Source organism: Apis laboriosa, unplaced genomic scaffold, assembly GCF_014066325.1.
Source record: "Apis laboriosa isolate Shangri-la unplaced genomic scaffold, ASM1406632v1 scaffold26_cov146, whole genome shotgun sequence".
Classification (NCBI taxonomy): domain Eukaryota; kingdom Metazoa; phylum Arthropoda; class Insecta; order Hymenoptera; family Apidae; genus Apis; species Apis laboriosa.
Genome location: NW_025222592.1, coordinates 4,627,799 through 4,639,840, shown reverse-complemented (window position 1 = coordinate 4,639,840; position 12,042 = coordinate 4,627,799). Strand labels below are relative to the sequence as shown.

Sequence of the window (12,042 nt, the reverse complement as noted above, 5' to 3'; positions counted from 1 at the left end):
TGGTTGAATTTGGAAAATTGGATCAAATTTTTATTCGCAGAGTGTCGATATATTGACGATATATTGAGTCTATACGAGACGTGTAAAAAATAAAAATCGATATGAAAATTTTATCGATTGAAGTTATAAGCATCGAAATTCGGGCAAAATATAATATAGAAATAGAAATAGAAATGTCTCGATCTTAAACATCATTCATATAACAGCAGCAAAATTGAATTTTTACATAAAATTTTTATTAGTATAATCGAAGAGGTTCAACGATCTGTTTTATTTCACAATTGCGTACTATAACGTATAATCTATTTATAAAAAAATTGTATTTATTTTTCAATTTTATTTAATATATTAACAATAACTCTGTACAATATTACAGTATTAACGTTGATTGAATGAAAACGGGATATAATAGAATTATTAGATAGTATTTATTCTAGAAATAATCGAATAAAGATTAAAGAAATTAAACGAGTATCGTATAAACGTATAAACAAACTTATAATACTATTTATACATAACAGTAATTAAACGTACACTTCTTTTAGATATACTGTACTGTGCACGTCGGCGAAAGCAACCGCTAGATCTCGCTAGCGCCATCAGTTGCACAAGAACCACAACGATTTCCTGCTCGATAGAGATCCCATCGACCTGATCATTTTCCGCTTGGCGATCCTCGTTGATGATACCTTCTCGACGAAACCCAATGTCACACGCGTCACAGTGGGATCTTTAATGTTCATTCCATTGTCGTCCTTGCACCGGGCGCGTAACGTTTTATCTGGTATTATACAGTAGGTATGCAGGTTACCGGTTGGAAGTTCACGGCGCATCCGGTTTCGCTACGCCGACGCCTGTAATCTAAGTGGCTAGTAATGAGAGTGCTTGGCGAAAAAGAGCCATTACGGTTTACGAGCCATTAAACGACCATTGGACGAAGCTGGGTCAGTAGCGACACGGTCGAGTGGACGCCGGTTATTCGATATTTTACATTGTTTACGACGTTGCTACGGTTGTTATTAAGACACCGGGAGGAATTTCGCATCGTTGCAGGAAAGATAACTCACTGTGTGGAGAAAATTTCTGAGCTTGTTCCCTTTTTTTTTTTCTTTTCTTTCTTTTTTTTTTTTTTTCTCTCGAAAAAAGAAAACAATACAATTGAGTTGCATGCAAGCGAGTACTTTCTACTAGCCGGAATCCCCTATATAACGTGTTCGCTCATTAACTCGTATCTGGTTCAGGTATCAATGGATGCACCGACGACGCGTTCCTATACTACTTTCGCTCGTTTTCATAAATATTAAACTGTAAAAAAAAAAAAACAAAAAAAGCTCAAACGCGCAAATGATTCAAGGGGGGATTCGTTCGACAATGGTGCCATCCTACGATACAAAATAATTTACTCGAAGTGCAAGTGTAAATAAATAGAGCAAACGGATTCTCACGCTCACGTACGCTTCGTTTTTTTCTTTTTTTTTTCTTTTCTTTTCTTTTCTTTTTTTTTTTTTTTTTTCCTTTTTTCTTTGGGACAAGACGCCGCATCGCGCCGTTCGTCATCTCTTTATTACAAAGAACAAATATGCAGGCGGTAAACAAATAACAGATCGATCTAATGGAGATAGAATTAAATAAATACTAGATCGTGTTAGGCGCTGTTGAATAAATAAACAATGCTCGACATATGTATATATATATATATACGCTATACATTGGAACGAGTATCTCGTGGAGGTACTGGTTCCTCGTAGAAACAGGACGAAAGAAAGAATTTCGAGGAATTCGGGGAAGGAAGAAGGAAAATGGAAAATGGAAAATGGAAAACGTTGAGATGAAACGTCGTTCAACAGGAACAATAATAAATAAACGTAAAGTAGAGAGCGCAAGGATGACGAGGAAGTGAGAAGGAAGTGGAAAGTAGTAGTGAATCAAAAGGACGAGGTAAAGAGGAAAGTGACTTTCTATGAGATTCTTTATGCTTGCGGTTGAGGTTGGTGAGCGCGATAAGCCAGCTCGTGGGCGTCTTGAGGCAGACTTCTGGCCCAGCCGTGGCCGCTGCTTCCGCCGGAATAACCGCCGCCATAGTCGGCGCCACCTCCGCCGTAACCGCCATGGCCCCCATCGTCGTGGCTCACTATGTGGCTGCTGCTGTGATGAGGATGCGACACCACCTCGTACGTCACGTGTTTCCCGCTCGAGCTGAGCAACTTCTTCAATCCAATGATGGCTGAGATAACCAGGGCGATTTTCCCGACGAGGAGTGCTTTACCAGCGATGGCGGCGATCGCGCCCAGCGCCAACGGCAACAGGGCTGCAGCCTTTAGGGCCAGAGCCATCATCAGGGGGCCGAGAATCTTCTGGGCTTTCTCTGTGAAATAATTACTCGTTAACTCGGTAAACAACGTTACAATTTTCTCGGTTAACGATCGAGGAAGATTTATCAGGATATCAGGATTTGCACGGAAAGAATAGACAAGAATAAACAATTTGTTTCTATTCTATCGAAATAAGATATCGGATAAAGGGAAATAATAATATATAATAGAGTTTGGGAGGCGATCGTTGCCAACTTTCGGTCGGGAGCCAGGCGTGGAATTTCTCATCGATGATTACGATCGCATAATCGTACACGCGAGATCTGTTTCTCGTGCGAGTGCATAGAATTTATCTGGAACTTCCCACGAGATAATAGAGGGGGGGGGGCGACCTTTCTCAGAATGATACGCGCGGAGAGATCCGTTTAAGTGGAATAGGCGAAGGTCAAGGCGACGTACCCCGTGAACGGAAGAAAGTATGTCAAAAATCTCGCGCGACGAGATCTCGAGAGGAGGTCTGTCCGTCTTTTTCTCTCTCCTCGCTCGCGGGTGATCGCGTCTCCGTTTGTGGGTCCGCTTCGAGGGGAAGCGGAACCAGTTTCTCAGTGGGTCAACGTCTCGCGGCATCCAGCTTCCTCGGCATAGCCGACGTCGCGGTTGAAAAGCGTCGACGAACGACGAGCCTTCGTTCGAAAATTGGTACCGAATTATCAATCGTAATCGATACAACAAGTATAATCGCGATACTCCTAATACGAAGTGGTATGGTACCTGTAGTTTTGATCAGTGATGGATGAATCAAGAGATGAATATACGAGTTGATACGAGTAGTGATCGAATCGATTTAAATTAATCGATTGTTGTAATTACTTTTCTTGCCACGACTTTCCACGGCGTTGGAATCGGTGAAATCCTCGAAACTTCGTCCGGCAGACTCGATGGCGCCGAGGATATCGGTCCCCTTGAGATCGACCTTGATGGAATACGTCCTCAAGAACCTGCCCAGGCGGTCGAACAGAAGCGTGTCCAAGTCGCTCGACTCTATCGATCTGCAATAACGATAATCACGATAACACGACTCAAATTAATTGAACGTTACGCGCGAAAAGGAAACGAGCTCTGAAAATCGTTGAATTATTTAAAAAAAAATTCTTAAGAACATCTGAGATCGATTAATGATTGCGTAACCAAAAGAAAGAAGGAAAGAATGTAAAAACACAGACCTAGGTGCACCTTCCTCGTTGGCATTGGACGTCTTGACAACAGTGATGCCGTCCGTGAGCGTGAAATCCTCCTTGTCGGCGAGCATCTTGTCCACGTACGAGAATACTTTGTACTTGATGCAATTGATCGATTCCTTCTTCAAACAATCGGTGTATATGGTCGCCATGAGGTCGTTCTCGGTTCCAGGCTTGTCATTGGCCGGCAGCGCCGCGGCCAGTACCGGAAGTAGCCACAGAACGGTCACAAAGTACTTGCTCATCTTCCTCCTCCGATCAAGATCCTCGACAAACAGTTACGAGAAGAAGAAGAAACGCGAAGAAGAAGAAGAAAAAGAAGATGAAGATGAAGATGAAGAAGAAGATGAAGAAAGAATCACCACCGTACGAAAGAAAAAAAAAAAAAATTGGAAAAAAGTCGCTTATTAATCAATATTCCTCGATACGAATCGCGCGGATAATACGAATGCGTGGAGCCACGGAGAGGACGCCAGGATGAGCGTCGATCGAACCTCGTGTGTTACATCCAAAAGAGGTTGCTTTGCTTTTATACCGAAGTATCGCACGAGGGGAGACCTCGTGGGCACAGGCCATCGAGAGTTCGCGTTCGCTTACCATTCCGTCTCTCTCTATTCCCCGCGTTGCAATGCCCCCTCTCTACTCCCCCTCGTTTCTCTCTCTCTCGTACCCCTCTCTTCGAAGGCCTCCAAGGCCTCTCTACGAGCCTCTCCTTCCCTCCTTGCATCCCTCTCCTTTCCCCGATCCTTGTTATTTCGGCAAGAAATGGCAAAGAAGGAAAAAAAGAAGAGGAAGAAGAAAGAAAGAAAGAAAGAAAGAAGGAAGGAAGGGAAAAAAGGCTCGTAAACTCGGAAGAGGGACGAGGAGGAGGAGGAGGAGGAGGAGGAGGAGGAGGAGGAGGAGGAGGAGAAGAAGGAACAGGATACGCACAACTTGTATACACACGCACACACGGTAGTCGTATAAATACAAGGGGATTACATTAGAGGATTATTAAACAAAGAAGTATGGACGCACTTGCATTTTCTTTTCTCCTCGGTTTTTTTTATGATGTTGTGGTCGTTGTCTCGACGATGTGCCTCGATGCACCACCATCTTCTCTTCTTCTCTTCTTCTCTTCTTCCTCTTCTTCACCGCTTGCAGCAGACCTACTTCGGGCTCCATTAAGGTTCTCCTGAGTGGTAGAAGGGAGCCTCGTTCGATTCGAGATTTCAACGAGGGAAATCTACTATACGCGGCATAAGTCGTCGTGGGGATACGTGGGCTCCCTTGTGATTTCTCGCACGACTTCACGTGTCTCTCCTCTTCTTCTTCTTCTTCTTCTTCTTCTTCTTCTTCGTTGATTCTCTATTATTATTTATTATCGAGGACCGCGATCCGTGTAATTTTTTTTTTTCTTTTTGCACGCGACGTATCGTAGATCTCGTAAATATACACGTCGGTTGTCACATACACAGCGACGTCTGGATCGACAATCGAGGAGGTGTAAGAAAAAAGATGGGATTCGAGCGCGAAACTTTTTCATCGTATCTTTTGGAAAATTTTTGGAAAATTTTTGGAAAATGGCGAACCGTTAATTTAATTTTTCTTTAATGATATTATATTGCTCGATCGCGGGGAATGATGAACGGTGTTACAGTCTGTTGGAATAGTATGACACTGTTTCCAAGTTGTAGGAAGCTACTTTTAGACCGGTCCTTATACCGCATGTACAGTTAGCCGAGATTTAATGTCGTTAAATTCCTTCCCAACAAGGAAGATATTCGAGGCCACAAATTAAGATATTGTATTACGAAATTAGTATCGTCCCCATAGAGATTGTGAAACACGAATGATTCTTATTCTCGTCGAGAGTATATTGAAATCGATCGACAAAAGCGATTTTATAAATAAAATTCACAATAAGATGAATAAGATGCGTGAATCCGACTCTTATTATAAAAGAAACAAGAAGAAAAGAAATCCACCGATCCACGTTTCTCAAAGGTTTCTCAAAGGTTTTAAAAAAATACGACAAATTCGATCGGTTCTCACCTCTCGAAACGAACAAGTGCGTACAAGTCGTACAATCGTTTCCCACGATTACCCCCACGTTCTCCGCAAGCATGGAAACACAACATCTAGCGGATCGTTAATTGCCAGAGAAGTTGACATGGATCGAAAAATTCATCGTCGTATGATGGACGCGAGATATTATCTCGAGAACGGGGTCGCTCACCCATTTACAACTGGGTCGAGAGCCCGGCGTTCGTTTCGGCTGCCTCGTCTCTTTTTTCTTCTTCTTCTTCCTCTTCTTCCTCTCCTCTCTTCACGAGCACACCTGTCTTCATCTCTCCCCGATCCGTGTCCCTTCCAGAAAAAGAGAGAGAGACTCTCGTTCTCTCGGCCGGTTTCGGGGATCAAGATCGGCCGGCCCTCGAGAACGAATGTCGCCCAAGGCGGAATCATCCACCTGACGCGGCTCTTACGCGCCGGCGAACGCGTGCACGTGAACAAAAGGGAAGGTATAGAGGCTCTGTGGCCACCCTCGATCGCAAAATGACACCTCGATTTCGTGTCGAAAGCGGAGAATAGCGGGGAACAGCCGTGTGGAATGCGTGCACTCGAATACGTGGAAAAGGATGGAACGTAATGTAATCGTTTTAGCGGAATGGAGAACGGTTTCTAGTAGCGATGGGATCGAGCGGATCGCGAGTAGAACGTTGGACAGAAGGAGAATCGAACAATTGGTTTGGAACTTACGTTCCATTTCGAAAGAAAAAGAGAGGATGGAATATTGAATAAATCATCGTGTTTTAATTATTCTCTAAGAAAAAAGTAGTATTAAATGATAACTCGGCGCCAGAAATTTTCAATACGAATCTTCGTCTCGCAGAAACAAGATATGTATATATATAGAACTCGATCCCATCGCTAGCTTCTAGTGGCAGAAGCCATTCGAGTATCGAGGACATTATGGTTAGAGAACGCGGGAATCAAAGGTTAAGAGCCCGTGTGAGAGAGTAGTGGAGAGGACAGCACACTTTCAACCGATCGGAAAGCTGTTGAAACGTTATCGAAAGTATATATATATATATATATATATATATATATATATATATGTATATATATATATATACATGGAAGTATATAGTAGCGTATGGAAGTAAGTCGATGTTGAATGATGGAAACTGTCGTTGATTCGATTCTCGATATTTCGTTTGCGTGGAAAAAGAAGATCTAGATATACGTTATAATTAGATTTGGACTTGAATGGAGACGAGCAGTCTGAGCAAGAGAGGGAAGCTCGAGAGGAGCGGAACGATGCCGCGGGAAAGAGTAACGGGTCAGCTGGCGATTGTTGTTTCGAAATTCACGGTGAAGTTCAAGGTGTTGCGTGACACGCCGCTCGCGTGCATCGATCCCGCTGATTTCCTCTCGAAAGTTGGAATTTAATTTTTCTTTTTTTCTTCTTCCTTCTCTTGCTTCTCTCGCTTCCGGATGAACGAAGTTCTACATCCAGTTATTATTTTTCACACTTTATTTAAATCACGACATAATATACAGGATATCTCGTAATGTAAAAGAAAGACGATTTTTCTTCTTCTTTTAATTGCAATTTTAAATGGACGCGTAAAACAATCGAACAAAACGTAAATCGTAATAATCGTGCAGGCTATTTTAATTCTATCGATTTTTTTCTCTTCTCCCCCATAGAATTATCTCTTCCTTGGATTGGGACGACAATCGTTAAAACAAATACGATACAAATTTACGCAGGATATTTCCTATTCACCAATCTATTTCTAGGCAAACGGGTAAAGCTTGCGAGCTCGGTTGCAAATCGGTCGAATAAATTATTTTCGACGGGGGGGTAACCCGGTTCGGAGAAGGCTCCTTCGAAAATCGATGCGTCTCGAAACTTTCCAATTTCCAACGATACTCTGTTGTATCGGACGGAATCCGTGTCGCGCTTTTACTACATTTTTACCAAGGACCAGCGAACCGCCGCCGCGGATTCGAATCACGCCGAACATCTGTCGTTCGTCGTCCATACGGAGGAGGGGGGAGGGGGCGCTAATAACCCGCTAAAGGAAACCGAGAATCCGTCCAATGCCGAGGAAACCGCGTGACGCACGAGAAACTCGACTTGACTAATCGCGGACTCGAGGAGGAACCGTGCCGAGATTCAGATACGAGCGAGCCATGACTTTGCCGCGTTTACGACTCTCTAATAAACGAGATAGAAGGCCTCTCGCGTTCACGAGGTGAAATTCTTGCTTCTCCGACATCCAGAAGAAAGCCTCTGTTCCGTTCCTTCGTATTCAAAATTGGCCAATTTTCTTTTCTTTTCGCGACAAATGTCGCGAATTATCCTTTCTGTAAGACAGATTCCGATTTTTCTGGAAGAAATCGATTCACGGGGTCGATTGCTCGTGTGTAAATTGATCGAGGCTGAGTTTATTATACGCCATTTTATCAAATTCAAGGGAAGGAAATAATTTTTAAAAACGATTTCAGATTCAGGAAAAAGAATTATATATATATATATACGATACTTTTAGACAAGGAAAATGAAAAAATAATTATTGGGTTTTCGATGCTGATCGATTGTAAGGATTATTGGATCGAGATTTCTCGAAGAGATGAATGATTAATGCGTGCCCCTCCTCTGCCACTTTGCCACTAACGAAAGTTCTCCTCTTCCTTTCAGAATAATTCCGCATCTTCTTTTTCCTCGGGATCCTGCCTCACAGCCGGATGTAACGAGCCGTGACACTCGTGCTCCTGTTTCCTCTCGATCCTCCTTCGTTTCACCTTCGTTCCATCGAACGTTTTATTTCTCGATTTTTCCCACCGAGCGATTTCTTTCTCTCTTCCTTCCTCTTTTTATCTCGACCACCGCCAATTCTCCAATTTATATCTCCTTGGAATTCCAATACCATTTCTCGTATTCGAAAATTTCACCACTATCGATCACGATCCGTATAAGACAAGTGACGGACAGACAGCCTGAAACAATAAAACATCCCCCTCCTCCACCCCAAATGTTTCACAATCCGCGTTGAAACCGATCGATCGAGCATTGTTGGGCTTCGTGAACGGTGGCCCAGAAACCGGTGGGCAAAAAAGGATTTTTACTGGCCTGGCCCCGGATCGGAAGAAACGGCAATTTCGCGCCAACCTCCTTTCCAGCCGCTCATTTTCCTCTATCTGGGACTTAAGGACATCGGTCGCGCAAGATTTACTGGAATCCACCGACCCGATTCGAACAACGCGACCCCATCGACCCGTCCCATTCCTATTCTCCACGCTTCTCCACCGGATATATCGCCGATGCACTTTCCCCTCGCCGTTCCGCCATCTCGCATCGGGCCTCGTCTCGATTTCGCGGGCCCGCTTTCGAGGCCGATCGCTCTGAAATTTCGCCAAAGAAAGAGAGGAAGAGGAGGGGGACGAGAAAGAGAGAGAGAGAGAGAGAGAGAGAGAGAGAGAGAAAGGGACGGTTTCGGAGGTTCCTGGAAAGGTTGGAAAGTCGGCGAATGATTTCTCTTTTCGTCGTCCGGATCCGCTAGAATTTTCGATCGAACGAGACTCGAAGATATATATATATATATATATTCTTTATAGGATTCTTAGAAGGAAGGGAAAAATGAATCACTTTTCTCGTGTTGTTCTCTATTTTTGTTTTTTCTATTAAACCGTGTATTCTCACCGGCGGTTCACACATACATAGTTACATAGATAATCAGGTAGGAAGTTGACAGAGTTCGTCTAAATCGTACGTGGACTAGATGGTGTTTCAACTGCGATCGATATGATTGATATTGCGGGGGAGGAATATGCTGAATCGAGGGAGAATCCTCCCGTAGGGAGCGTTCTCTTTTTTTTTCTTTTCCTTCTTTCTTTTCTTTTCATTACTAGACTAGCCTCTATCTGTTTGATTCCGAAATCCTGTCAATTTCTTTATATATATTTATATATATATATATAATATATAACATTATTTACACTTGGACTCCCCTGGATGGGGATGGTCGCGTCTAACTATTAGAGACGTATATCGGATAAATAGAGCGAAATAAATAGATTTTTTTTAGATCGATTCTCAGGAACTATAAAAAAAAAAGGAAGGGGAAGAACGGAAATGAATTTGCTTTCGTGATTCTTGGATCGAGGAAGAGGGTAGAGATGAAGGAGGAAGGAGGAGGGGGAAGAAGAAGGGGGTAGAGGAAGGAGAGAGACGTTTACGCGAATGGAGCTAAAACTTAGATTAATGATGATATCCGGAATACGCTTGGCTCTGCGCGTAGCCGTGAGAATCGTCCCACGAGTTGGCCGAGGACCATCCGCCGCTCGCTACAGGGGCGGCCCAGCCGTTGTTGCCACTTGCCCAACCGTTGTACGGGGTGATGTCGTGGGAATTCTTGGACCAGAGCGCCCTCAGGCCGAAGAAAGCGGAAATGGCGAGCGAGATGAGGGACGCGAAGATGGCCTTCTTCGCTATCAGGCCGATGGCGAAGTAGGCGAGGGTGGCCAACGCGCCGATCTTCACTTTCGCTGCGATCAGGAGGGGCAGGATCGACTTGAGTATCTTCTTCTTCCCTCGACCTGGAAACGAGAAATGTCTCTTCAAGTGAATTTTTCGAACGGAGGATGTTGAGAAAGGGGGGACGTTTCTATCTGTTTACTTTTCGTCGATGAATGCATCCATATTCCGTAAATAAATATCCATAAAATGGATCTGGATCTCGATTAAAATTGCAATAAATACGTACCTTCGACGATTTCGTCGACCGCCTGGCGAACCTCTTCCGGCGCCGAATCTGTAATGGCGCGCGCCGACTCTCCAATCTTCTCGAAAGCGGGGGCAAAGTTGATCTGCGAGCAGGAAGGATTAACAAATTTTCGAGATTAAGAATAAAAATAGGGGGAGAATTCGTATATGAATCTATTTACCCTGAGGCTGCGACCGGTCAACAATTCCCCAGCCTCCTCGCTGACGAAGTTCTCGAGAGCGGTCTGCCTGTCCGTGACACCGTTGGCCGAGTCGATTTCCTGCTCGTACATCAACTCCTTCCCACTCCTCGAGCTTCTCCCCTGGCTGCGCGCGTTCCTCACCAAGCTGACACCGGTGAACAGCTCCAAGCTGTCCTTGTCGAAAAACTCCTTCGCCTTTCTGTACAGGCTTTTCTGCACGCAGGAGATGCTGTCGCTCTGCAGACAATCGTCCAAACTCTGGCCAGCGACCACGACGAAGGTCAGAACCGCGATCGCCAATATCTTCATGACTTTTCTCGAACGAAACGGAAAGTCGAGACCCGAGATAAATATATATATATATATGAATATATGTACGAGAGTATCGTATCGTAGCCAACGATTACGAAGAAGAAAATGGCCGCCGAATTTTCCCGAAACCCGTCCCGTCCGTAGTGAAATTTCGTGTGGTCCATTCTCTGCAATCTCTTTACCTTATATATTTGGCGGGCCCCTCCTCTCGCGCGGGCCGCGTCACCGCGCCCCACCCTGTCTCTTTTTTCTTCCTATTTGCCGTGGCACGGGACGTGTCGTCACAATGAGAGCTCTCACGGGCTCTCAGCGTGGCCGCGTACGGGCCGTTTAACAGGGGCCCAACCGAGGAAAGTATTCGAGCGAGGCGGACGCGGATAGGTGTTCCACCACGGCGTCCACAGCCGCCCATCCATCCACCACGACCTGCGACCTGCCCATAACGGATAACGGATACGAGGCGGTTGCCTTCGAGAGAAAACCTTCTCCTTGCCTCCGTTCCCTTTCATCTCGCTTCGATATGTCTACGCTCTGCGAAAGTAGAGTTCATTCGAGGGAGAAACTCGATCTTGTTTTAATTTCGATTTGGATTGGATACGAAGAAGAGTATGGAGAAATTGTAGATAAGCGTGTAGATAAGTAGATAAGATAAGTGGGCGAGCGGGATGGAAGATCAAGGAGAGGTTGATTAAAATTATTTTACAGTTATTACGATGGAATAATAACACGCTCTTAACAGGTGTTAACGGTAACAGTGTTTAGATTGAATATTTCTTATTGAATTCATCGCAGAAAGTGTACTCGAATACGACAAGAAGAAAGAAGAAGAGGAAGAAGAAGAAAAACGCTTGGCTGCAAATTAAGGTTACATACGCGAACGTATATGGGGCAATTATAAAAAAAAGATCCAATTAACAAAACCAAAAGTTAAAGTCTAAATTATATATTTGTTCGAGCTGTATCGTAAACTGCTTACTTAATTGGAGACTGTGCGTTTCCAGGTGAAATTATAGATTTCAATGCGTGAACCGAGTTTTCTCCTCGAAAGGAGCGTAAGATGAAGTCACGCGGGGCAATTAACGAGGATCCTCCAATTAACAAAACGCTGTTGTTAGAGAGCGGCAAATCGTGTAGACCTCTTAACAGCGTGGATAAGATCTGATTGGAAGGGATAGAAAGAGAGAGAGAGAGAGAGAGAGAGAGAGAGAGAGAGAGAGAGA

The 12,042-nt window shown here is 44.2% G+C and overlaps 2 protein-coding genes across 2 annotated transcripts; both read right to left on the bottom strand.

Annotated features, from left to right (window-relative positions):
* Positions 1-1,970: 1,970 nt before the first annotated feature.
* On the bottom strand, positions 1,971-3,795 carry LOC122713877. The gene is made up of 3 exons (XM_043934687.1): positions 3,536-3,795; positions 3,183-3,361; positions 1,971-2,365 (listed from the first exon to the last, which is right to left on the bottom strand). Exons 1-3 carry the CDS (start codon positions 3,793-3,795, stop codon positions 1,971-1,973), a joined length of 834 nt encoding a protein of 277 aa, XP_043790622.1.
* A 6,008-nt stretch (positions 3,796-9,803) lies between these two features.
* On the bottom strand, positions 9,804-12,042 carry LOC122713917. The gene is made up of 4 exons (XM_043934752.1): positions 11,927-12,042; positions 10,490-10,826; positions 10,309-10,411; positions 9,804-10,141 (listed from the first exon to the last, which is right to left on the bottom strand). Exons 2-4 carry the CDS (start codon positions 10,817-10,819, stop codon positions 9,804-9,806), a joined length of 771 nt encoding a protein of 256 aa, XP_043790687.1. The 5' UTR covers positions 10,820-10,826; positions 11,927-12,042.

Excerpts from the sequence above, each read along its gene's own strand:
- LOC122713917 (XM_043934752.1), bottom strand. The coding sequence starts at position 10,819 with ATGAAGATATTGGCGATCGCGGTTCTGACCTTCGTCGTGGTCGCTGGC. Across the intron at positions 10,412-10,489 it reads TGACCGGTCGCAGCCTCAGG|ATCAACTTTGCCCCCGCTTT; the intron begins GTAAATAGATTC and ends TCCTGCTCGCAG. Across the intron at positions 10,142-10,308 it reads GGTCGACGAAATCGTCGAAG|GTCGAGGGAAGAAGAAGATA; the intron begins GTACGTATTTAT and ends TCTCGTTTCCAG.
- LOC122713877 (XM_043934687.1), bottom strand. The coding sequence starts at position 3,795 with ATGAGCAAGTACTTTGTGACCGTTCTGTGGCTACTTCCGGTACTGGCC. Across the intron at positions 3,362-3,535 it reads AACGAGGAAGGTGCACCTAG|ATCGATAGAGTCGAGCGACT; the intron begins GTCTGTGTTTTT and ends TCGTTATTGCAG. Across the intron at positions 2,366-3,182 it reads GGAAAGTCGTGGCAAGAAAA|AGAAAGCCCAGAAGATTCTC; the intron begins GTAATTACAACA and ends ATTATTTCACAG.